Here is a 27,839-nt window from a genome sequence, read left to right as displayed (position 1 = left end):
ACATGAGCTGGCATATGCAAATATTGGGGGCGTACATATTGATGGAAAAACATCACAACATGTATTTCCATGAAGAGGTGCATTATTTTTGGTCAAGATCTTGTATTGACAATGCAAGAGTCAAGCACTTTGTAAAGCACATCCCAAAGACTTTCAGTGAATTTAAGGTTTGGACTCAGAGGTGCCAATTCATGTGTGAAAGTGATTCTTCATGCTCCCTCCCAACCATTCTTTCACAATTTGAGCCTGATGAATCTTGGCTTAGTCAACCTGGAATATGGCCATGATACATCTTCATCTATTAGGGTTAAAAGGATAGGTCACCCGAAAATGAAAATTATCCCATGATTTACTCACCCTCAAGCCATCCGAGGTGTATATGACTATCTTCTTTCAGACTAACACAATCAGAGATATAAAGTACCCTGGGTCCTCCAAGCTTTATAATGGTAGTGAATGGGGGGGGTGTTTTGAAGCCCAAAAAACTTCCATCCATCCATCATAAATATAATCCATATGGCTCCGGGGGGTTAATAAAGGCCTTCTGAAGCGAAGCGATGGGTTTTTGTAAGAAAAATAGCCATATTTAAAGCTTTATAAAGTAAAATAACTAGCTTCCGCCAAACGACCGTTTGAATAAGAGTAACCCTGATGCGAGAGTAACCCCCTGACGCGATGTATGATGTAGGATGTAGGAGTATCGTAAGCTTAGACGCCTCTCACGGTTCAAACAAATAGGGCTGTGCAACAAACTCAAGCTCCTCTTCTCTTATATTGAAATCCTCCGTCATTTCTCTTTAAAATTTCCCACTTTAGACTTCTAAATTGTGACCGGTGTTTTGTTTTGCTCTATCCTCTGCGCCTCCACGTTCCTCATTACGTCATGTGTCGGGTCAGGAGTTACTCTTTTGCTGCAAATCAATGCGTATGGTCATCTAGTGGAAGCTAGCTATACAGTTTATAAAATTTAAGATATTTTTCTTACAAAAACCTATTGCTTCTCTTCAGAAGGCCTTTGTGAACACCCTGGAGCTGTATGGATTATATTTATGATGGATGGATGCATTTATTTTGGGCTTCAAAACACGCCCCGCGTTCATGACCATTATAAAGCTTGGAAGAGCCATGATATTTTTAAATATATCTCCGATTGTGTTAGTCTGAAAGAAGATAGTCATATACACCTAGGATGGCTTGAGGGTGAGTAAATCATGAGATAATTTTCGGGTGAACTAAACCTTTAAAAGAACTGTTCCCAAATATGTACATATCATAGACTCTTTAAGTATTTGCCTATTTAAATCCAAACAGCGACTTTATTTTTTTTTTTGGCCAGGCAGCATATATATGTGTTTGGGCGTTTTTTTTTTTTTTTTTCAAAAGAATTAAATACTTTTATTCAGTAAGGATGCATTAAATTGATCAAAAGTGACAGTAAAACATTTACTGTATAATGTTAAAAAAGATTTTATTTTTAACAAATGCTGTTCTTTTGAATTCTCTGAACGAATTTTTCTCTGAAAGAATGACAAAAATGTTAAGCAGCACAAATGTTTTTTGAGCACCAAATCATCATATTAGAATGAGTTCTGAGGAATCATGTGACACTGAAGACTGGAGTAATGGAGTAAATTCAGCTTTGGAATACATTGCATTTGAAAATATATTCAAAGAGAAAACAGTTTGTTGAAATTGTAATATTTCGCAATAATATTGTATTTTTTTCAAATAAATGCAGTCTTGGTGGGACTTTTAACATTAAAAAAAATCTTATTGACCCCAAACTTTTGCATGGTAACAATGAAAAATAGCATTTTATTTATCATTTTAAATTATATATGCCCATTTCAATTAATCTTTGATGTTCTTGAAACATTAAAAGATGGGCACTGATAAAACTCAGGATATCCTTTGCAAGCTTTGACCTCATTGGACTTCTAAACAGAAGATGAATGTTGAATTACGCAGGTGTATTTGTGTGTGTAACGTTACTGCAATCCATTGTGGCCGAATGAAATGGAAGCCGTTTCAACAAAGACTCTTGTAAAGGACTCTATCCATCTGTTCCTTCCTGTTCTCTGTTATTCTGTGGTTGCTGTAGACCACATGTAAGAAGGAATGACATCATATTGTATATGTATTCTGGACCGTGTTCTGAAGTGCGTCACACTTGCTCATTTATACGCACACAAAACGGTGTATATTTTATCTTAGCATATCAATACTTGTGTATTTGTATAAGTTGGAATGACAGAGCAGTGTGTGTTTGTGACTTCCTGTTGGAGAGCTTGCTTATGTTGAGCCAGCTAGTCACACACATGTGGTGGATCATCTTTTGTGTATGATTTGTGTAGATTATGTATGCGCTAGCAGTGTGTATGGACAGAGCTAAACTGTGTTTATATGTGGCATTAGTTATTAAATGGCTGGATGACCTCTGTATTTTTGGGTGTTTGAATAGATTTTGAGTTCCATTATGGAATTAATACAATGGCATTTTGAAGCATTCTGTACTACTGAATTATAATGATTTTGAAAGAAATGACTACTTTTATTCAGCAAGGATGCATTAAATTGATCAAAAGTGACAGTGAAGACATTTATAACATAACAAAAGATTTCTATTTCAAATAAATGCTGTTCTTTTGAAATTTCTGTTCATCGTCATGTTTCTTGAGCACCAATTCAGCATATTAGAATGATTTCTGAAGGATCATGTGACACAGAAAACTGGAAATTCAGCTTTGCCATCACAGGAATAAATTAAATTTTACATTAAAGGTGCCCTAGAACTTTTTTTAAAAAGATGTTATATAAGTCTAAGGTGTCCCCTGAATGTGTCTGTGAAGTTTCAGCTCAAAATACCCCATAGATTTTTTTTTAATTCATTTTTTTAACTGCCTATTTTGGGGCATTAAATATGAGCCAATTTAGGCTGCGGCCCCTTTAATTCTCTGGTAATTTAGAAAGACAGTTTACAAATATCACTAAAAATATCATGATATCATGGATCATGTCAGTTATTATTGCTCCATCTGCCATTTTTTGATATTGTCCTTGCTTGCTTACCTAGTCTGTTTATTCAGCTGTGCACATCCAGACGTTCTGCCCTTGTCTAATGCATTTCATAATGTTGGGAACATGGGCTGGCATTATGCAAATATTGGGGGCGTACACCCCGACTGTTACGTAACAGTCGGTGTAATGTTGAGATTTGCCTGTTCTTCGGAGGTCTTTTAAACAAATGAGATTTATATAAGAAGGAGGAAACAATGGAGTTTGAGACTCACTGTATGTCTTTTCCATGTACTGAACTCTTGTTATTCAACTATGCCGAGGTAAATTCAATTTTTGAATCTAGGGCTGCAAGCAGCGATGAAAGGGCCCTCACTCTCGGGCTTACCGCCACCCGGTGGCCTTAGGAAAACTGAACAGTGGGCGTTATTCATTTAAGCAGATAAATAGAGGAGAAATATGGCAAATTCATTTTGACACACCACAATTCCTGCTGCCAGCAGGCAGCACTTTGACTATAACTGAATATTGTCATATAGATGTCTTCAGGGCAGGACTATTATCAAACCTGAAGTTTGGAGCAAATTGGACATTGTATGCCTGAGTTACAACAACTGCTTGTTTTGTGGCGTTAATCGCAAACATTAGCATTTAGCCAAGTGTTGCATGATTTAACGTGTTTCTAGCATGTTTGGTACTTCATGGCATATTTAAATGTGTTTCTGGGAGTGAATTACAGTGCAAAGCATGCCATTTCCTGTTGCCAGCAGGTGGCGCTATGGCTAACTGAATATTGGCATATACATGTCTTCAGGTCAGGACTCTTATCAAACATGTCCACTGTATGCCTGAGTTACAACAGATTCCTCTTTCATGGTGAAACATCCGACTTTGTCAGTCCACCACAGACACGCCCTTCAATGAAAATATAAGATCTTCGCAAGTTAACATCGCTAAGGCCTTAAGATTAGACTGACCAAATATGATGTTGTTCTGGTTAAATCTCTACGAGGAGTTAATCGCAGTGTAAAACGTCATTTCCTGTTGCCAACAGGTGGTGCTATGACTGTAACTGAATATTGCCATGTAGATGTCTTCAGGCCAGGACTCTATTAAAACATGAAGTTTGGGGCAGATTGGACATTAAAACTCAAGATCTTCGCAATTTAACATCATAAGGGCCTTTAGATTAGACTGACCAAATATGACGTTGATCTGATTAAAGCTCTAGGAGGAGTTTGTTTAAGTATAATGATGGACATGGGAAAAACTGCAAAAAATTTAGAGAGAAAATTCGAAATATCTCACTTCCTGTTGGGTTTACAGATTTTGCACCCATGGACTTTTTTGTCGGTACTGGACTGTTAGATGTGTCTACCCAATTTCATACCTGTACATGAAACGTAGCACGAAAAGCACTTAATTGAAATTTTGTAGGTGGTGCTATCAAATTATTTTGCCACACCTAACTCAGAAACCCATATCAGACATACATTTTCACCACTCCTGATGCGTGTGCAAAGTTTCATGAGTTTTCGAGCATGTTTAGACCATAAAAAATGTGATTCATTTTGGAAAAGAATAATTGACTGAGCAATTACAATAGGGTCCTCACACCATCGGTGCTCAGGCCCTAAATATATTCACATAGAAAATGGTTATTTTAAATTGTAATAATATTTCACAATATTACTGTTTATACTGAATTTTTAAGCAAATAAATGCAGACTTGGTGACCATAAGAGGTCTTACTGACCTCAAACCTTTGAACAGTAGCCATACGACCATGGTACATGTCCAAAAACAGCATATGAGTTCTACCTACTGTCATTTTCTTTCTTGTTAAAATTCTTTTAAAAATCCCAGTATAATCTGCAAAGATGACTATAGTTATTTGTTGGTTGAGTGTAAACACTGTGGCTCTGTGGCGCTTTCAACAATGCGTTGTTTGTTTTAGTGGCCTGATGCTGTGACATTGACTCTATCCGTTGAAGCTATCCGTTAGCATTCCTATTTATTCCAGTGTAATGTTTAGGAAATCTGTTTACAATTCATTTTATAATTATTATGATTATTTTTGTCACTTTGTTTGGTTTAGCTAGTAGCAGGTTTCTCAGTCTAACTTGTGTAGCTTACTTTTAGCTACTCTCATAAACATTGTTTCCACAGCACAATTTCCTCACACTGTCTCCATTTCAAATTCTGCGTGTGCGCACTTGCAGACATCCCCTCCTAAGGTGGGCTTCAAAAGGGTCATGCCTGGAGGTAGTTAATGTGATTAGCGTAATTAGCCTCAGTGTAATAGCCACATCCTGCTGTGAACTCAGGTGAGTCTCTGTGATGGCAGAGGAGGAGGAGCTGAGGTGTCGTGGCTCTGTGATCCTGTGCTGTGAATGACAAATTACCTCCCATTTATCCTGGAGGTGTCTGTGACACTGATCACAAACAGTGATAACTCTCTTCCCCTCAGACAACATTTTCACTATCTCTTTCTCTCTATTGTTTGTCGTCATCTACTGTATAAAGAGAAACAAAGTCAATTATTGGATGACATCATTTTAAAGATCAAATGTGACCCTGGACCACAAAACCAGTCATAAGTCGCACGGGTATATTTGTAGCAATAGCCAACAGTACATTTTGTGGGTCAAAATGATCATTAGTCAAATAAATGTCAAAAATCATTAGGATATTAAGTAAAGATCATGTATTGGATATGCATTGCTAAGGACTTCATTTGGACAACTTTAAAGTTGATTTTCTCAATATTTAGATTTTTTTGCACCCTCAGATTCCATATTTTCAAATAGTTGTATCTCAGCCAAATATTGTCCTATCATAACACATGATGCTGTATAAATCTCAATTTCAAGTTTTGTGGTCCAGGGTCACAAATATTGGTTTATAGGCCTTTTTATTGTATGTTAAATAAGAAAAGACTTAAGAAAAGGTGCAGCATTCTCTTAAATATAACTTGTGAAAATTGGGAGTATTGAGCTGCAATCACCCTTTTTTAGCACTAGGGGCCAGTGTTGAGAAAATATTGTTTTTTGATTGACAAACCTGGATTAAAATCCCCACATATTATGATGTATTAATATTAATAAACATATATACAGTACAGTCCAAAAGTTTGGAACCACTAAGATTTTTAATGTTTTTAAAAGAAGTTTCGTCTGCTCACCAAGGCTACATTTATTTAAATAAAAAACAGTAATATTGTGAAATATTATTACAATTTAAAATAACTGTGTACTATTTAAATATATTTGACAAAGTAATTTATTCCTGTGATGCAAAGCTGAATTTTCAGCATCGTTACTCCAGTCTTCAGTGTCACATGATCCTTCAGAAATCATTCTAATATGCTGATTTGCTGCTCAATAAACATTTATGATTATTTTCAATGTTGAAAACAGTTGTGTACTTTTTTTTTCAGGATTCCTTGATGAATAGAAAGTTCAAAAGAACAGCATTTATCTGAAATACAAAGCTTCTGTAGCATTATACACTACCGTTCAAAAGTTTGGGGTCAGTAAGAATTTTTATTTTTATTTTTTTGAAAAGAAATTAAAGAAATTAATACTTTTATTCAGCAAGGATGCATTAAATCAATCAAAAGTGGCAGTAAAGACATTTATAATGTTACAAAAGATTAGATTTCAGATAAACACTGTTCTTTTGAACTTTCTATTCATCAAATAATCCTGAAAAAAAATATTTTACACAAATATTTTGTACAATTGTACACATTAAATGTTTCTTGAGCAGCAAATCAGCATATTAGAATGAAGGATCTGAAGGATCATGTGACACTGAAGACTGGAGTAATGATGCTGAAAATTCAGCTTTGCATCACAGGAATAAATTACTTTGTGAAATATATTCAAATAGAAAACAGTTATTTTAAATTGTAATAATATTTCACAATATTACTGTTTTTACTGTATTTTTAATTAAATAAATGTAGCCTTGGTGAGCAGACGAAACTTCTTTTAAAAACATTAAAAATCTTAGTGGTTCCAAACTTTTGGACTGTACTATATATATATATATATATATATATCATATTTAGATTATATATTTGATTTTATATATAATCTAAATATGATATATATATATATATATATATATATATATATATATATCATATTTAGATTATATATTTGATTTTATATATAATCTAAATATGATATATATATATATATATATATATATATATATATATATATATATATATATATATATATATCATATTTAGATTATATATTTGATTTTATATTTATAAACAAAGTGCATCACCATCCATTTACCTTCAATGATCATGCAACTTAAATCAGATTATTGTTATTATTATTATTATTATTGTTATTATTGTAATAAATCATTATATTCACTTTTTTCTCCAAATTTAAGTTGATTAAAATCAGTGAGTGGCACTGAATATGCAGACAGTTTTCTTTAACTTTCTGCTTTAAAATCACTGATCATTATTTTCCTGATGTAAGCTTGTTCCATAAATTGTGATGATCTGGCATATTTTCTTTTTTTATTATTTTGTGTACAGCTCTACTCAAATTTGTATACACAGGATACTACGTTATTCAGTCCAGGATCTTCAGTTCAGTCTTGCGACCTGGATCACAGGATCACAAAGTGCCATCAGCCACAGACAAATCAAAGCAGAGATTTTCTCTTCCTGTCTGAGAAATTCTTACACATGCAAACCCGCATACCCACACTTTCTTTATTTAGAGTAGAAATACCAATACAAGTTCATGTGTGTGTAAGTGTATGGCCAGAAATACAGATGGGAAGAAGATAAGAAGAGTGATCCCTGAAAAAAAAGGGCTAGAGTATTCCGGAAAGAGAAAGACAACAGCTGTTAGACTTTTTTTCTTTCTTTCTTTCTTTCTTTTTTTTAATCTGTGACATTCATGACTTCCTGTACAGTGGTAATGATTTTCAGCTCTAAGAAAGTGGTGCATTTCAAGACAAAATAGCAAAAAAGAGATGTGCTTGATGGAAACTACAGTGCATTCACTTGTTTCTGGTCCATTTGCACACATAAAAAAGTGACATTAAAGAGAGCTGCTGTAAAAGGCAGAGGAAGGGTGTGACTCGAGAGGATGAGGAAAGAATAGAACAGGTGTGCTCCATGCGGGTCATGCAGAAAAAATACCTCCCACGTCTTGTGACTTTTGAAAGTCTGCAAAAGATAGGCTAAAGTGTGCATTTGGGCATCACACCATTGTCAGACAATGCTGCAAATGCTCCTTTTATTGTCATCAACTACAAACTGCTCTGCTTTTTGAACTGACCGCAAAATCACACATAAGCTCAATTTCACCTCAGACACCTGTCATTGCAATAGCCATATTGGCTTCTCCCCAAGTCCAGGCATGTGAATATGTGCTGTTAATGGGCATCTTGCAGTGACACAAGCTGCCGACCCAAGCGGCCAGCCCCGTATTTCTATGTTTGCCAACGTGTTTCTGTCTGTACTAAACACTCACCTACCGTCAGTCCATTTGACGCCAAGGTCACAAGCACAGGATGACCAGATTAACATGGATTAGTGGGAAGGTCTGTATTATTCCAGGCAGAGGGACAGCAGTGTGTACACATACACACACATTTTTTGTACAGCTCATTGTGAGGACATTCATTGATACAGTGCAATCTCTAGCTCATAACCTTACACATCATGATTTAACATGATTTAACCCTAACTAAGTACCTAACCCAAACCCTTACTCAAAAACTAATCAAAACTTTATCCCTAAAACTAAAACCAAGTCTTAATCCTGAAACAGTTCTTTAAAGGGGTCTCAGAAAGTGAGGACCGGCCAAAATGTCCTCCTTTATTTACTTTGTCCTCATTCCAATGGTCTAAAACTCGAACTTGTCCTCACAAATTTAGCTGTACAAACACACACACACACACTCAAATGCATGCTCACACATGTAGACAAGGATGTTCACTTCTCATATATTTACACAGGGGGGCTCTCATTCACTTTGATGTCTACACTGAGCGACAAGCTATTATTATGACATAATAATACAACGTTTCAAATTTTATTAAATTACATTATGCTGAAAGGACTCTTATGTATGAATGATTATGTATGAGAAATATTTTAATAAAATACTCCCCAGCTCTTAAAGGGATAGTTTACCCAGAAATGAAAATTTGATGTTTATCTGCTTACCCCCAGGGCATCCAAGATGTAGGTGACTTTGTTTCTTCAGTAGAACACAAATGATGATTTTTAACTCCAACCGCTGCCGTCTGTCAGTCATATAATGGATTGAAACGGTAACACCATCTATGAGAATAAAAAAAACATGCACAGACAAATCCACATTAAACCCTGCTGCTCGTGACAACACATTGATGTCCTAAGACACGTTTGTGCGAGAAACCGTACAGTATTTATATAATTTTTTAACTGCGCAGAGCAGTTGGATATAGTGGTGTTTTAGAGGTAAAAAATTATATAAATACTGTTCGGTTTCTCGCACAAACCGATCGTTTCGTGTCTTAGGACATCAATGTGTCGTCACGAGCCACAGGGTTCATTTGGATTTGTCTATGCATGTTTTTTTTTTTAGTCTTATAGACAAAGTTCCCATTGACATGTATTAAACGACTGACAGACCGCAACAGTTGGAGTTAAAAATCATCATTTGTGTTGACAAAGTCACCTACATCTTGGATGCCCTGGGGGTAAGCAGATAAACATCAAATTTTCATTTTTGGGTAAACTATCCCTTTAACTGGGTGGATGTATAGCTTCTTTATGGACAGTTTTTTTTTTTTTTTTTGCATTTATACCAGTCTCTTCGAACTCTGTGCATGATTGGTACAGGAAAAATCATATTGTATTCATGATATTCATTTTTATATTGTGAGATAATGCAGCTCATTAATACTTCTATATCAATTACTTTTTGGTCTGTTTTGATGGTCCAAACTCTGAAACTGAAAGATGTTTGCATCCTTTCTTTTTGTCTGATGTTTTTTTTTTATTTTATGCATTTTTGCATTTATAAAAGTCTATACAGACTCCTGTGTATGATTTTGCAGGAATAATCATATCAAAGCACCCTTCTTTTTGTATTCCCGATTAAAATCCCCCTTTGGACCAGCTTTTACACTGGCCCATTAGAAGATTAAGGGCAAACGGAGTGCAGCCTAGACTGTACCACCTGCAATATGCCCCTAGAAATGGGGGGGACTTGAGGTGGAAATGGAACAGTGTTTGTGCAGATGCTGCAGATGGGCTTACTTTGGTGTTAGGGTTAGTCTGTTTATGTGGCTGATGGCTGCGAACCGCAGCAGGTGAGCTTGTGCGCTAGCATGTGTCTGCATGCATGCAGATGAACGGAATGAGTGTTGAAGGGCAGCCGACCTGGCTAAGGGGCATTTGAATGTAGCTGTCTCTCTGTAACAATGGCTTTTGCCTGCTGTGTTCCTGTCAGATCCAGAGGTATGTCCTTCCGTGCATTCCTTTCGAGTTTGTCCATTTAGATAATGCTGTTCTCTCTCTCTCTCTCTCTCTCTCTCTTCTTGTGGTTTAAATTGTGGTTAAAATTATGTTGCTCATTTATACTTCTAGATCAGTTACTATTTGGTCTGTTTTGACAGTCCAAGCTTTATTATATATCTGAACAATATTTGCATCTCTTCTTCTTGTCTAATGTTTTTTTTCCCCTCTCTTTCCTGGGATACACTGAAAAAATTTGGCGTAGGATTTACTTTCAAACTACTTTCACTCAGAAATTGCTAATCCATCCATCTTTTTATTTCTCTGAGATTGTCTTTGATTTGTACTAGAAAAGCTATGCCTGCCATAGTGATGATGTCTCTGTCACACAGACTGTCTGTCCATGTTTTGTCTGACATGTTGGAGCATGCAGTTGTGCAAACCATAAAGTGCTGTGTTGTCAAATGCTGAATTACAGCATTGGCGATGCTGATCGACTGTTGTCTTTCTTCACCATGGAAGCTTTAGCTGGCTGAGGTTTATTCCCTGCAATGTATTACGGCTGTGCAATATTGACAAAAAATGGAAAAAAAAAAAATATTATGATAGCAATATTATTAATAATAATAATATTAATAAAAAAAACTGCCAGTAAGTCTTAATGAATGAGTCATTGAGTCATTCATTAAACTGATTTGTTCACACAGCTGATTCAGGAACTATTTTCATTGGCAAAACAGAGCAAAAAGAGACAATATTTATAATATTGTATCTAAAATGCAATATTAACTTCTTGTTTAATGAACAGTTGGATGAAATCAACATCACATTTGCAATCATGCTGATATTCGTGAAAAACAGCACTCTTGTGTAATATTGCATAACTACACTATATAGAAATATAGGCTAAGACAAGAACTCATATAGGGGCATTTTCATCCCCTTTGATTTTTGGGGCATTTGCAGGGTTGTTTTGACACATATCTAATAGAAAGAACTGATGAATTTAGGTTGTTGATTATAAGAATAGTTTCCCAAAAATGAAAATTCTATGATTATATATTAATGCTTGTGTTGTTTCAGACCTGCATGCTGTTATTTTTACAGTGAGACACTTTAAAGAATTGTCTCACATCTTTTCACCATACAATGACAGTTCTTAGCTGTTATGCTCCAAAAAGGACAAAAACACTGTAAAAATAGTCAATATGTCTATTGTATGGCTTCACAGAACTTTATAGTGCACAAGTTATTTGGACTACTTCTGTGGTAGTTGATGATGCTTTTTGATAGCCATTGCAACTATGAAGTGTCAACTATCATTTTGCAAAATAATTTTCCAAAATCAGATGAAAACAACTGCATTTGGGTCTGTGTGTGTGTGTGAGAGAGAGAGAGAAAGAGAGAAAATAGACAGTGCTGCCCTACATTTAAACTCAACACCCCATCTGATCTGCTTATCTTGTCCTCTGTCTGAAATCTGTTTATTACTCTCTTCTATTATTTGTGGAGAAAAAGGTTCAGAATGAATGATGAAGCTAAAACAGGAATCAAAGTGAATAAGTAGCTTTTTAAAAAATGTATGCTTGATCCTCGCCCAATAATGTTTTAATCTTTGACTGTTACAAGCTGAGTTTTGTTTTAAAATATACTTGCTGTGTGTGTGCGCGCACATGTGTGTGTGTGTGTGTGTGTGCATGTGTGCGTGCATGTTGGAGCAGTGCAGTGGTCAGCACTACAGGCAGCGGTCAGTCCTCATGCTTCACTGATTCTGCTGTGGCTCATTTGTAAAAGGTCTATAAGTCAAGTCTCAACAAGGCCCCTCATTCTTCACCCTCCAGCCAGGCATGGTGCCCTCAAATCAGGATTATCTTATCAGAGACCCACTTTAAATGGAGGGTGGTGATATGCTTTTAGGATGAACTGTTTTGGATTTTAGGAAATGCACACATCTGCATGAATAGTTCAGTGTTTACCTTTGGAACATAATAACATAATACAGTCCTTGCTGAATAAAAGCAAAAAAACTCCCTGACCCCAAACCTTTGAACAGTAGTCTACAGTATATAATGTGTGTGTGTATGTGTGTATATATATTGGTAACATGTTAGGTCACCATTTGACATGGCATTGTGTTGGGGAAAGTTACTTTTAAAAGTGATCTGTATCAGTATTGCATTAATCCCTAAAAAAGTAACTAATTGCGTTGGTTACTTTTATAGAAATAAATGTGTTACCATTACTTTTGCGTTATTTTTTTCACTAATGTGTAACAGTATTGCGTTAATCCCTAAAAAAGTAACTAATTGTGTTATTTACTTTTAAGCCCGGAACACATTAAGCCGACGGTCGGCTGTCGGGCAGTTTTTGTTCGTCCGTCAGCTGAAGTTGGTCCTTGTCTGCTTTTTTCAGTATGTTGAATCTGCGTTGAAGCTCGTCGGTCAGTCGGGCGATATGATCATTCTGATTGACTGTTCAGCTACTGCCACCTGCTGGTACGGAAAGGCATTTCTTCTTACGCACTTCTTACAATGTGTTACTGTTACTTTTGCGTTTTTTTTTTTTTTCCACCTGGGCTGGGCTTGTTTATTGTTTAATAACAAACAAAAAAAGTTCAAAAGGCCCTTTCATACCAAAAGTAAAATAAATAAGTAATGCGTTACTTTACTAGTTACATGAAAAAAGTAATCTGATTACATAACTCGCGTTACATGTAATGCATTACCCTCAACACTGTTCATGAGATTGATAAAAATGCAAATAAAATGTGTTAAAATTAAATCAAATAATAATATATCATTTTATGCTAATTTATAAACAAAAACAGCTACTTAAAATATTACATTTACTGAAAATTTGTCTTGTCATCTCACTTGGTACTTAAAAATAATACAGGTCACAAGAGGTTCAGCTGGTGTAAAGATTGGGATCCCCTGCTGTAGAAGGAAGGAAAGTGCTCCTCAAAGAGGTCCAGATATATTGATAGATATAGTCCGTAGAGTTGTTAGTGCTGTGTAGTATCAATGGGTATTAAGCACTCCTGCAGAGGGACCAGCTGTGAGACACAGAGTCCCCAGCCCCCATCAGAGAGAGAGTCAATCTCCATCCGTACAGCAGGCAGCTGGACTGCTACAGCTAAAAATCTGCTTTTATGTAATAAATGCATTTATCATTGATCAGTTAGTGCATGCGGGTTTCTCAAGTTTCTTGTTTAATGCTATTTAGTGCTTTAATATTAAGTCTACCAATAGATAAATTCACAATTTGATTTTCCCCAGCAAGATCTCAGCAATGTCTTTCTCTGCTAGGCAAGCTTGACCTAGATTCAACTATGCTAACGCTCTGACTGCTAATGAGTGGAGCATCTGTATATAAAAGAACGTTGATTTGTGTAGCGGAATGTAATTTAATGTAGTCTGGTATCTTTTTCCTTGCATAGTTTGCATAGATGCCCAATACATTTGTGGTCATTTTGATATTGGCTGATAAATGTGACTTTTTCTTTTTAGCGATATCACGGTGATAAGTAAAATAGGCTGATATTTTTAATCTGATATTTATAGCAAAATCATGACGTAACATTAATTCACAGGCATTTCATTTTTTGTTTATTTGAAAAAGTCATATTTTCAACTTGAACTTTTATTTAAAAAAGAAAAAATATAATGTATAATTTATTTTATTCCAGTGGTTCATTATCGGCCTACATTTGTTAAATGTTTGTGTTATGAAGCATGTTAGAGATCTAGACTTTTATGGTGAACATGTTTATTTTGTAATCAGTATAGACTGATACACAACCAGTAGCCAATACACAACCGTTAAAAAGTTTAGGGTTTTTTTTTTATTTATTTAATTTTAAAATGAATACTTTTATTCAGCAAGGACACATTTAAATTGTTCAAAAGTAACAGTAAAGACATTTATAATTTTACAAAAGATTTCTATTTCAAATAAATGCATTTCTTTGAAGTTTCTATTCATCAAAGAATCCTGAAATAAGAATAATTTCACCAAATCAGCATATTTGAATGATTTCTCAAGGATCACGTGACACTGAAGACTGGAGTGATGATGCTAAAATTTAGCTTTGCCATCACAGGAATAAACTATACTTTAAAGTATATTAAAACAAATAAAACATTATTTTACAGTATTTTTGAGCAAATAAATGCAGCCTTGATGAGCATAAAGAAAATATTTTTTTAAAAATGTACGGACCCCAAATTTGTGAACCGTAATGTTTATTAAATATAAAAGAAATTCTAAATTAATTTTATAGAGAAAAAAAATCTATGCATATGCATCTAGGCAGGATTGTATCGTTGTATAAAGTGGATACTTGGATGTACACTGTGTTCTAAATTATTATGCAAGTGACATATCAGTAGGATTTCAGTACAATAAACATTCAGATTTTAGTTTTTCTAAGAAAGTGTTTAATTGTATATTCATACATGTCTTTTTATATAACTGGTATCAATCTCAGACAAAATAATTTGCCAGGTCTACTTAGATAAATGAAAACCCTACTTAGAGGTTGTTCCACATTATTAAGCAAGTCACAGTTCTCATGCAATATGGGGAGGAAGAAAGATCTTTCTGAAGATGAAAACCATGAAATGGTGCAATGTTATGCAAAAGGCATGAAAACAACTAATACTGTGTGAAAACTGAATAGAGATTATCGAATTATCATAAGATTTGTGAGTGATTTCGAGCACAGCAGAACTCGGTCAGATAAAGGCTTATTAAGGAAAGTTCCTGTCAAAAAAATTAATTGTATTAAAAGGTCAGCTATAAAAAAAAGCCAATGTTGAGCAGCAAAGAGGTATTTGAAGCTCCTGGTGTCTCTGGAGTCTTGAGAAGCTCTCCATGCTGGCTGGCAGTTGTGCGTAAAGATGCATTAAACAAACAAACCTCACAAAGAGAAACATTTACAGTGGGTGTAGAAATACCGCCGAAAACGTAACCGTGGGCACGTTTTCGTGAGTCGCGAAATACGTACTAGTGAGTACATATCGCTGCAGTTTCGATGCAAAATGTCCACTGAGCGGTGCTAAAAGTGTGTTCCTTTTTTTTTTTTTGCTGGAGCAGATAATAGGGTGAATGCGGTACGTTTTTATGTCGTTGCTTTTTAGACGAATTGCCGCAGTTCTTGATTTGACATTTGCACTCCGTTTCGTTTTAAAATAACGTCCCACCGACGCTACGCCTAAACCTACCCAATGGCGTTAACAAAAGCAAACGTGACGTAAGAAGCATCCGCGATCGTATACCGTTTTTCAGCTCGTTTTAGATCTCTTTTTTTTTTTTTTGCCCCAGTCAGTCGCCTTTCACGGGATTCGTACCAAGGCAGGGGGGGAATTGACTCCTCGTCATAAGTCCAACTCCGTATCGGCTGAGCTACCGAGCAAACTTGGTTGCGGCCAAAAAAAGCGAAACGCATAGAGCCGGAAAGTCCAAAGTACGTTCGTTTTCAAATCGGGCACTCTGGTACTCTAAGCGTTTTGAAGTCGTGACATGATATTGCGCGAGGAGACGTCAAAACGAGTCTTTATGAATCCATAATTCGACCCTGGCCGTCATCGAAACCGTGTGTGAAAACGAGCCAAAGCGCTCATTGATGTTTTACCGGCCTCTAGCGTTCGTTTCTGTCTGAAACTGCAGCGAGACATAAGCGCCGGTACGTAATTTTGTGTCTCGCGAAAACGTGCCCACGGGTACGTCTCTCCCATGAGACCAGGTTGCGAAATACATGAATATCATTTTCAAATAGTTTTATTCACTGACGAATGCCGTACTACAATGGATGGTCTAAATGGATGGATTTCTGGATGGTTGGTAAATGGCCACCACGTTCCAACAAGACTGTGACGTCAACAGGGAGCCAGCGGGTGATGATTTGGGCTGGAATATTGGGAAGTGAGATGGAAGGTCCCTTTAGGGTGTCAGAATGACTTCATCATCAATTTTCAGCTATGGTATAAAAAGAAGGATAGTGCCTTCTGAAATACAATGCACTATGCACTACCCCATGCTGCAAAAAAACACCACAGCAATAAAACTGTTTGAAAATGTATTTCTACACCCACTGTAAATGTTTCTCTTTGTTAGGTTTGGTTAGTGGTGGCTAAAATGCAATTTTTACACACAACTGCCAGCTTCTTGAGAATCCAGAGACACCAGCAGCTTTAAATACCTGTTTGCTGCTCAACACTGGCATTTTTATAGCTGCCCTTTTAATACAATTAACTTGTTTGACAGAAACTTTCATTAATAAGCCTTTATCTGACCGAGTTCTGCTGTGCTCTAAATCACTCACAAATCTTATGATAGTTCAATAATCTGCATTCAGTTTTCACACAATATTAGTTGTTTTCATGCCTTTTGCACCAACATTGCACCAGATCTTCAGAAAGATCTTTCTTCCTCCCCATATTGCATGAGAACTGTGACTTGCTTAATAACGCGGAACAACCTCTAAGTAGGATTTCCATTTACCTAAGTAGACCTGGCAAATTATTTTGTCTGAGATTGATACCAGTTATCTAAAAAGACATGGATAAATAAACAAACAAACACTTTCTTAGAAAAACTAAAATCTGAATGTTTATTGTACTGAAATTCTACTGATATGTCACTTGCATAATAATTTGGAACACGATGTATATGGTATGTTTGTATAACAGTGGATATTTTGGTAGTTTCATTATTTTAATTAGAAACTTTTTCTCTGTATTGTCCTTCTGTACCATTAATTAGAGATTTGTCGGTACTTTTCTTTGCCTTGCTGCTGGCAGAGTCCTGACTCACATTGCTGACTGTGCACCTGCTGGAGACAGAAAGAAAGAAAAAGAGAGAGAGAGAGAGAGAGAGAGAGAGAGAGAGCAGCTCTCCTAGTCTTGCAGTAGTGCTAGCAGAATCCTTCACTCCTTCGTTCTGTATGCTCAGTCCAGGGAGAGATGGGTAACTCTCAGAGGAAGATACCTGGCTGTGGCTTGAAAAAGAGGAGGAGGACAAAAAGGGGTAGTAAAAACGCAGGCCAGAGAGCGGGCACAACAGGTAAGACAACTAGATTTCAGACAAGGATAGTGATCTAGGTTCCCTGCAGAGGTGAATGCAGTTAGTCCATGAACTACAATATAGATGACCATCGTTTTAACTCATTTACTGGTGCAATTATACTGCAGTGTACTGCTTGCTCACTAAGCACTGACCTCTATATGAATCGAACTCTCCTGTAACTGTGGTTTTCAATGGCACTTAACTGGACATTGAGACTTTCAATGTTTTTGTGATTTAAATTTTGTAATGCTCATTGAAGACATGCATGAATTTTTTTTTCCCTATATGCACAAGTAGAAATAATCTTAACTGTGACTAATGGCATAATAAGTCTCAGACTATTATATTACAACATACTATATGTAACTTTACCCTACTATGTTACATACAAAGCATACTTCCTCCTTGGCTGAATGCATTTACAATTGAATGATTTGTCCAAAAAATTCAATTGCGGAAGGAATGATTACAGACCGTCCACAAATAGAGGTCATGTATGTGCCGCATGAGGATCAGTACTTGATAATGTGGGGCAGAAACGAAAAGAACAGCAGAGCAGTGCTGAGTAATAGTCTGTTCACCGCATTCACACATCATTACAGCACACGTCCAAATGGAGGGGATGAGGAGCATGTGAGATAGGGCAGAGATGAAAACACCAACTTCTTTCCAACAATTTCTTACAAAGCAGATATTTAATGAAATATACGTTTATGTGTAACCGGTGTTTTTCTCACCTTGTCCTCCATCTTGGATTTATTGTTTTCATTAAAGTTGTCGCAATGCACTCTGGGATTGCCTACTCTGTAAAGGATACATAATGCTGATGCATATATATATATATATATATATACTGTTCAAATGTTTGGGGTTCATATTTTTTTACAGCAAGGATTCATTGATCCAAAGTGACAGTAAAGACAAAGTTATAAAAGATTTCTATGTTAAATAAATTCTGTTCTTTTGAACTTTCTATGCATCAAAGAAAAAAATGTAACATGAAGAAAAAAAAAAATGTAACATGATTTCCACAAAACGTTTAAGCAGCACAACTGTTGTCAACACTGATAATAATAAGAAATGTTTCTTGAGCACCAAATCAGCATATTAGAATGATTTCTGAAAGTATAATAAGTATACTCTTATCTGTGTAATATACACTTATAATAACACAGGTATAACACACATATAATAACAGTAACACTTTACAACAACGTTTCATTTGTTAACATGAACTAAACAATGAACAATACTTCTACAGCATTTATTAATCTTAGTTAATGTCAGTCTAAACATTTGCTAATACGTTTTTGTATCCGTTAACATTAGTTAATGCACTGTGAACTAACACGAATGTGAACATTTTTATTAGTATTAACAAAGGTTAATAAATGCTGTAAAAATATATCGCTCATTGTTCATGTTAACTAATGCATTAACTAATTTGAACAAATGAGACCTTATTGTAAAGTGTTGACGGTGATTTAAATTGTAATAATACTTTACTATATTTCTATTTTTACTATAATTTTTTTTTAAATTGTATTTTCTTTCAAAGACAATAAAAAATTGTATCGACCCCAAACTTTTGAACTGTGGTATATGTAGGCTATGTTTTATTTTACAGTCTGTACATGTTATTTTAAGCATTTGGCATGCTTTTATCTGTTACTTAACTGGTTTACTTGCACATAGTTTCACTTAGACGGTGAAGTTTCTATATTGCTTACAGGACTGAAAAATCACTAAGGAAATTTAATAAGGTGCTTAAGTAGGTGAAGCAAAAACAAAAACTGGCCCACTCCCAGAGACAAAGTATTATTGTAGACTTTCTATCAATGGGAGGCTCTTAATTTCAATTGAAGCATGAATGCACTTAATCCAGATTTAAATTCCACTCACTGGCTCAGGTCTGAATCCATCAGTAATGTGTCAATCAGATGTCTTTAAGAGACAAGAGTGTTTTGATACTAACGCTGAAATCTCGGCAATGCAGTTCATTTATTTTTTAAGTGTAGCTTAATTGTAAATACATGATGCCACTTTGTTATTAATTAATTTATGATTAATTGTGCTCATTCCTAACATTTAGTCTTCAGCTGTCTCATTTATCAATGCACGTTAACGTAAAACATGAAAAGATATTTAACAGTGTAAAAAGCAGGTATCAGGTTAGCATTGCTGAGTAAAAACACTCAAAACACTGTTCATTTTAATGGTTCTCTGGTAGTGGTTAGAGTTAAGGTTATATAAAGAGCTTGTATTGGGTTGCCAGATGTCCGTGTGTGTGTGTGTGTGTGTGTGTGTGTGTGTGTGAGAGAGATGAACACAAGGCCTCTCTCTCACTCAGTCAAAGACTTGTCTATTGTCATGGTTTACCTCATGGTTAATAAGCACAAAAATGTTTTCTTTCTGACTGTCAGCTTGAACTATTTGCATCATATTTAGACATAGCTTTCAGAAATATAAGAGCCCTTTGGGGCATCCTCCAGGAAAACCCTTCATGTACCAGAGTCTGGGGAAAAAATATTCCCAGACCCTTCGTTGAGAAGCCACTTCTGTTTTGTATTACACTTTCAAGTAATATGTCCTATGACTTTTGTTCTATTTACATAAAACAAAGGGTTTGTTGCTTTAAAATCCAGTGTTTTCCTAAGCGTCCATCATCATCAGCCCTCCACCCTTTTGTCTGTGGTCTTCTAAGGGTGGAAATGCATTTCTGGTATTATTCTGCTGATCACAGCCTGATAAGGATCTGCTAATTCGTTGTAAATTAGATATGAAGGGTTGCTTGGATACAGATGACTCTGGGTAGTTCAAGGGGACCACAGTGCATTGAATACTGATGGGCAGATGCTCCTTTATAGGAGACAGGAAGCTGGGGAAAAGAAAAAAAAGATAGAGGGAGAAATACTAATGAAGCCGTCTTTCACCTTTCCTCTCTCTAGAATATAATTTGTTGTATTGTAATTCATAATATTGATTACATTGAATGAATATAGATACATACACTACCATTTAAAAGTTTGGGTCAAGATTTTTTTTTAAATATTGAAAGTTTCTTCTGCTCATTCAAGTTGCATTTATTTGATTAAAAAAAATACAGTAAAAACTGTAATATTGTGAAGTCTTATTACAGTTTAAGATCCGTCCGTTGCGATTTCCATGAACTATTCAATAGCTATACATTATTCCAAAACAATACAAGTACAATGGGTTCTGATAAAGATTACAGAATCTTCAGTCGAATCAAATAAGCATAAAAAATGTTGGAATTTCACTCTGTTCATAGAATATTATTGTTTCCCTATTGGGATCTTAGATGTTCCAATAGGAATCCCGTACAGATTTCAAATTTCTGACCATTTCTCTGTCTTTCTCTCTAGCGGTATCAAATCTGGATGTTGAGAGTAAACTGACATCCCACTATCAGGCTTCATGGCATCAGCAACACAATCTGTTCCACACTTGTACACGGCCACCATGTCTGGAGGAGTTACACCGACATGCCAAGCTCAACCTGCGGGCGCTGCACAGAGGTACTGACTGAGGCTTTTGGGCCTAGGTTTTTTGGTTCCAATCTGTAGTGGGGTCAAAATGGCCATTTGATTTGTATAACATTCTTTTCATCCAGATGTATCTTGTATCACAACAATTGTAACCAAATTCCCCTTGTGGTTCAGTGGTCTGCCCAGGGCCACAATGGTGATAGATCAGCATAGAGAAGTGACAGATCAGGATAGATGAGAATTATGATCCTGGAGTTCCCCTCAGAGATCAATAAAGTGTTTCTATGTAGTCCTCAATCTGTCTAAACATCTATCAAGTTCCTGAGTCTACCTGGAAATTAAGCTCTGACCTTAATAAGAGGTCATTAACCATTGGGTTACAATCACCATATTTTATTTAGGTTTTGTTGTAGTTCTACTGTCAGTCTTCCAGTTGCATCTCGCTGTATGTCACCTTTGAGATCTATTTAATTCCTCAGTATATATATTTAAAGATTGTTTTCTGTTAAGATAATTTAACATTTGCATAACCACACTTAAATACAGAAATACATTTTTCCTGCAGGTAAACCTTAAAATATGCAGACCATAATAAATTCTGTACTAAATAAGTGAGTGTTGAGATATATGTTTGTATGTATATATATATATATGTTTGTTGATATGTATATATACAGTACAGTCCAAAAGTTTGGAACCACTAAGATTTTTAATGTTTTTAAAAGAAGTTTCGTCTGCTCACCAAGGCTACATTTATTTAATTAAAAATACAGTAAAAACAGTAATATTGTGAAATATTATTACAATTTAAAATAACTGTTTTCTATTTGAATATATTTCACAAAGTAATTTATTCCTGTGATGGCAAAGCTGAATTTTCAGCATCATTACTCCAGTCTTCAGTGTCACATGATCCTTCAGAAATCATTCTAATATGCTGATCTGCTGCTCAAGAAACATTTAATGTGTACAATTGTACAAAATATTTGTGTACAATATTTTTTTTCAGGATTATTTGATGAATAGAAAGTTCAAAAGAACAGTGTTTATCTGAAATCTAATCTTTTGTAACATTATAAATGTCTTTACTGCCACTTTTGATTGATTTAATGCATCCTTGCTGAATAAAAGTATTCATTTCTTTCATTTCTTTTCAAAAAAACTTTTGAACAGTAGTGTATAATGCTACAGAAGCTTTGTATTTCAGATAAATGCTGTTCTTTTGAACTTTCTATTAATCAAGGAATCCTGAAAAAAAAAAAGTACACAACTGTTTTCAACATTAAAAAATAATCATAAATGTTTATTGAGCAGCAAATCAGCATATTAGAATGATTTCTGAAGGATCATGTGACACTGAAGACTGGAGTAACAATGCTGAAAATTCAGCTTTGCATCACAGGAATAAATTACTTTGTCAAATATATTTAAATAGTACACAGTTATTTTAAATTGTAATAATATTTCACAATATTACTGGTTTTTTTTACTGTATTTTTAATTAAATAAATGTAGCCTTGGTGAGCAGACGAAACTTCTTATATAAACATTAAAAATCTTAGTGGTTCCAAACTTTTGGACTGTACTGTATATATAACAATTAAATGGTCTATACAAAATATTAGATATTAAATTATCTGTGATTAAGGAAAAAATTATACTCATCAAATACCTTTAGAGGCAGATGTTAGGGGAGTTTAGTGTTGAACATCTGATTCATACTGCCACCTTGTGTTTCAATGATGAAATTTGATCTGGCATTGCCTCAAGCTCTCTGTGAACCATAATAGCATAATTTATATTTTTCCCTTGAATCAATTTTACTTACATTAATTTCACATAAAATGTGACCAGAACATTGATTTTACATTGTCAGCATGCAATAAATCCATTAGAGGCTTTCGACACATGAACATGTCTGTAAATTCTGTAAAACAGAAGTTGTTATAATTCATATTTTAGTTTAGACTGAAATAACTTGAACTGAAGGGTGTGTGTGTGTATCTGTGTGTGTGTGTGTACTTTACAGACCAGCAGCAGCGTCAGCGTTCAACCAGCAGAGAGCGTGGTCGGGTCACCATATCAATATCTGTGGCCCCACCCATGCCAACCTTCCCTTCAACTCACAAACTCAGAAGGCGGGAGCAGAGGGGGCGACACTCACGCCTGGTAAGGCACAAAACATTTAATCCCCACTCATGTAGTACATATAGAGTGGTGCAGGGATGACGTCAAAACCCTGAAGACTAATTCAGCTAATTCACTAATTCAGAGGTTCACTAAAGATTGTTTTACTGGGTGTTTTTAAAATGGCCTTTTTCAATTTGACTGAAATAAGGTCAGTGGTAAACATAAGTTGATGCTATTTGGATGCTATTTGCGTTGTAAAACAAATGCTCTAGTATCGCCAACTTATGTTTACCACAGCGTTTTACTCATAAACTGAAAAACCCCATTATAATAAAAACTCTTGAGGGATCCACTGTCTTCTGGGTTTTGATGTCATCCCTGCACCACTCTATAGAGAGGAGGTCCAAAGATCAGTGGTTCTCAGCTGATTTGTTTCAAGGACCCAGAATTTATGTTGTCTGTCAAGTGCTGGCCTAATTCAGTACTAGAACTGTTTATCTTGCAAAACATAAACTGTTATAAGACCAACAAAATATTTTTGGCCTAAGATAGCACACTCTCTCCTGCCATGCACACCAGGAGAGGAGCATTAGAGAGAGTGATGTGCAGACTATCCAGAGGAAGGTAAAGACTATCTGTTTGCTTTTATTGTATTGTTTTGTGATACCACTCCATTATATCATAATTTGCCATGTTTCATGCAATAAAATATATTATATATATTAAATGGCAAATTACCTGAATTCTGTTTTACATTAATTCTGTATTCAGTGTCCAGTATGGGACAAGAAAATATATGAAAATCTTTATTTTTAGAATTTCTGGCATTAACTGCATGTAAAATATTGAACATGTTCAATAATATAGATTATTGATTATTATAGCAATGTTTAATCTATATTATTGAACATGTTCAATAATATAGATTAAACATTGCTATAATAATCAATAATGCATGTTTAAAGCCCTATAATATTACACTGTCAGTGCATAAGTGCTAAGTGTAAAGGCCAATTCACACTGCACTGATAGACGGCAACAGGTTTTGTCGGATCAGTGTGTTTCCCCTGACGGCATTGGTTGGCTCTCGTTTTCGCCATTCGAACGTCGAATCAGTGTTTGTCGGGTTTTGGAATGTCTGAGAAGTGACGTACTGTAATCTGGTGACTAACGCCGCTGGTCAGCGTCTGTCAGTGCAGTGTGAATTGGCCTTAAAATGCTACTTAGTCCAACCGCTAAGTGCATTGGAGAATGTACAGTGAAGAATGTCACTAAAGTAAATTTGTGTAGGAACACTCAAACATTGGTCTGAAAACATACCATAGATTAATAAAATCTTAAACAACTTGTCCAGTATGCTAGGTGATTGGAATGAGGAGGTTATTTTTTAGAATTTGCTTTTGTCATTCTGTTTTACATCTTTTGAATGTTTTCATAAGGTGACATGCACATGAAATGGGCGGCTGCATGTGATTTTAAGGGTGAATTTGTTTTGTTCCTTACATTTAACTGCTGCAGGAGAGACCAGCCAAGGAGGCTGAATTCAAACCCGTCCTCAGAAAGGTAAATGACATAATTTTTTGTGATGTAAAAACAGGACTCTGACCTCATTTTCCCCCCAAAGTACAGGTTTTGACAAGACCATCGGATGGATGCCAGATTGATTCAAATCCTTCCATAGCAATCAAATTTAATAAATTCCTTCTCTATAAGATTACCTTTCGTTTCAGCTTGTTTGATGCAGATGTGAACCACAAGCATCTCAGTTGTTCACAGAAAACAGTTGGTTCAAAACAAGCTTCCAAAAAAAAGCATTGTCTATGTTGTTTTGTGTGTATATGTCGTCCCTGTTTCCTGACAGCATGAGCACACCATGGACTTCATAAAAACATCACATCAGCTTTTTATTTTGATTTATGAAATCAAACACATGATGCCATTTTTTTTTTTTTGTCATTGGTTTAGTTCTGTTTTCCATTTTTTTAATTTTAGTATCAGCGCTCCCGTTCCTCCTCCCCTGTTCAGTGTTGTTACTTCATTCCTTGGATGAGAAAGGTATTTTGCCCTCTTAAAGACAGCCTGTTACCTCTAACTGCTAACATTTTCTGTTTCTCCTTCTTTTTCTAACATGATTAGGTTAGGACAAGACTTCCTCCATATGCAAATATGTCTGTTTAGTTATTTAGTTTGTTTGCTCTTCTTTTGCAAAGAATCTGTAAAGATTCATAATGGGATTGCTTATAACATCATCATAGTTTTATGGACGTGTAAATCCTAATGATAATTAAGTAAATTATTTCATAAGATATTTTTGTATTTATAACCAGAATCAGTTATTGAGTATGCGCTATTATATAAATGTTCATATGTTTGTTAAAGGTCCCGTTTTTCGTGGTTTTTTGAAGCTTTGATTGTTTTTATAGTGTGCAATATAACGTGTTCATGTTTCACGTGTAAAAAAAACACAGTATTTTTCACATAATTTACTTATCTGTATACCGCTGTTTCCACTGTCATAAAAACGGGCTGATGACTTCCTTGTTCTATGAAGTCCCTCCTTCAGAAATACGTAATGAGTTCTGATTGTGCCAGCGGTTCCTGTGTTGTGATTCGACAGCAGTTTAGCGAACCTTGCCCGGAAAGGTCACGCCTCTTACCATAACGTGGAGATGCACGCGCTCAGTGTTATTGTAAACATGTCTTTAATTTTACCCTATCAATTTGAGCCGGAATCAGACCCGGTGATTTGACTGCGGGATGAAAATAACAGCGTTTCGACGACATGGCGACAAACACACTCTACAAACGCAACTCTTGTGTATTCCTGTGGGCGGAGGTTAGTCAAAAAACTGTTTTAGTGACGTCATTAAAGAAGGAAGTAGAGGGATGTAGTCCAAACTGGCCGTTCGATGTAGGCGACTTCTGTTAAATAAAATATCTCGCTTGGCATTGAACTTTGAGCTTTAAAATTTTACAGATTTTATTTATACTCTAACAACAACATTACACACTAACTAAAGTTTGAAACATGGGATCACGAAGAACGGGACCTTTAAATTACAGCATTTTAAATGGTGCATCTCAGTATCATTTGGGACAATATTCATATATAATATATAAATATATTACTATATTTCTGTGATATACTGCATTTGGCATACATAGCACACAGAGATCTAATATAGTAAGATCCTTCCTTGTAGTTTTTGCTTTGATGTTGAATACTATTCTGCTAAATTTTGTGTGAGTAAAACAGATTTATTTCATGATTTTTCCATGGGTTTCCTTTCTAGCTTATTTACTCTCTAGGGTGAAACCTGACCTTCATGAAGACAATGTTTTATACATTTGCATGCATTTTTTTCTTGTTCTAAAACAAAATATCTATTGTATGTCTTCTCCATTGCTCTCTGCCTCATAATCGAAGCTGAATTTCTTTTTAACACAGAATTTGACAATTCATGTCTGTATTTACTTGACTACTTCATACTGTTGCTGCCAAAAAGTATTTGGACACTTAAGCCTTATTTAAATGTATGAATGTCTTAGATTTGAGGAAAAGGTCAAGCATCAGTTGCCGCTTGGTTAGCTATTTTGTATACTTATTGTATATTTTCTCTGAAATTTGTACATTAAAGGTGCAGTAAGCAATTTCTGCTGTTGGCCTTCCTGCTCCTTAAGGTCTCTCCAGTGCTGGAAAGCTTCTCTGATATTAACGCGGGTCATACCTCTTGCCTGATCGTAACCCCTCTGTTTAGAGTTATATTCCCCTGGCCTTTTCCTCTTTTGTATTTTCTCTGCCATCTCTCTTTCTTTCAGTAGTCATCTTGTCTGTCTTGTGCACTGAGCTTTCTCTCCTCCCCGTCAGGAGTGTATGCGCCTCTTACTGCTGATTGGCTACAAGTGTGTTTTGGTACTCGGTCCGATCCACTTTTCAACAGCGTTTTTCAAATTGCTTACTGCACCTTTAAGTAAGAAGGGTTTTTTTTCCAGAAGTTTTTGGGGCCACTGAATAAAAACTGTTCCTATAGATAACATTTTCTTCTTACATTCAACTGTGTTTACATTCTGTGTATTTGGATTGACATCTTAAATCATCAATCTGGTTCTAAATACAGTTAACCATTCTAACATCATCCCATATTAGGCTGGTACCAACACAGAAACAGATGGAGAATTGCCAGTGATGAGCCATAGGCCTAAATGTCCTGTTCCCAATATACCTACCACCCTGGACAAACAGACCAACTGGTCCAAAGCCCTGCCTCTTCCCACGCCAGAAGAGAGAATAAAGAATGACTCTCAAGTGATTTCATCCTGTATCATTCCAATAAATGTTTCTGGTAAAGCAGCTACTTCAGATTCAATTCAAACTTGCACAAAAAGAAGACTACGACATATGATTTGCTAGTACTGAGGGTCTATATTATTTTTCTTCACAGGTGTTGGATTTGACAGAGAAGCTAGTGCTCGCTGCTCTCTTGTTCATTCACAGTCGGTTCTACAGAGACGACGGAAACTCAGGAGGCGAAAAACGATCACTGGAATCCCCAAACGGGTTCAACAAGACATGGGTATAGCCAACAGATACTTTCCATCTAAAGTTCCAGTTCATCAAAGGAAC

At 35.7% G+C, this 27,839-nt stretch overlaps 1 protein-coding gene across 4 annotated transcripts in view; it reads left to right on the top strand.

Annotated features, from left to right (window-relative positions):
* The window catches only part of nhsb (Nance-Horan syndrome b (congenital cataracts and dental anomalies)), a 73,018-nt gene that overhangs the window by 37,359 nt on the left and 7,820 nt on the right, over positions 1-27,839 (top strand). The window contains exons 2-8 of one of the 4 annotated variants that reach the window (XM_048172562.1): positions 20,963-21,115; positions 23,115-23,254; positions 23,795-23,839; positions 24,734-24,778; positions 25,208-25,270; positions 27,363-27,558; positions 27,658-27,789. In XM_048172562.1, the coding sequence (XP_048028519.1) occupies positions 20,963-21,115; positions 23,115-23,254; positions 23,795-23,839; positions 24,734-24,778; positions 25,208-25,270; positions 27,363-27,558; positions 27,658-27,789 (774 nt within the window). Of the gene's footprint in view, positions 1-20,962; positions 21,116-23,114; positions 23,255-23,794; positions 23,840-23,968; positions 24,779-25,207; positions 25,271-27,362; positions 27,559-27,657; positions 27,790-27,839 lie in introns of those variants that run through there. The other 3 variants (XM_048172564.1, XM_048172565.1, XM_048172566.1) reach the window with 3 other exon arrangements.

Source organism: Megalobrama amblycephala, linkage group LG21 (genome assembly GCF_018812025.1).
Source record: "Megalobrama amblycephala isolate DHTTF-2021 linkage group LG21, ASM1881202v1, whole genome shotgun sequence".
Lineage (NCBI taxonomy): Eukaryota > Metazoa > Chordata > Actinopteri > Cypriniformes > Xenocyprididae > Megalobrama > Megalobrama amblycephala.
This window is presented reverse-complemented; position numbering and strand designations above follow the sequence as displayed.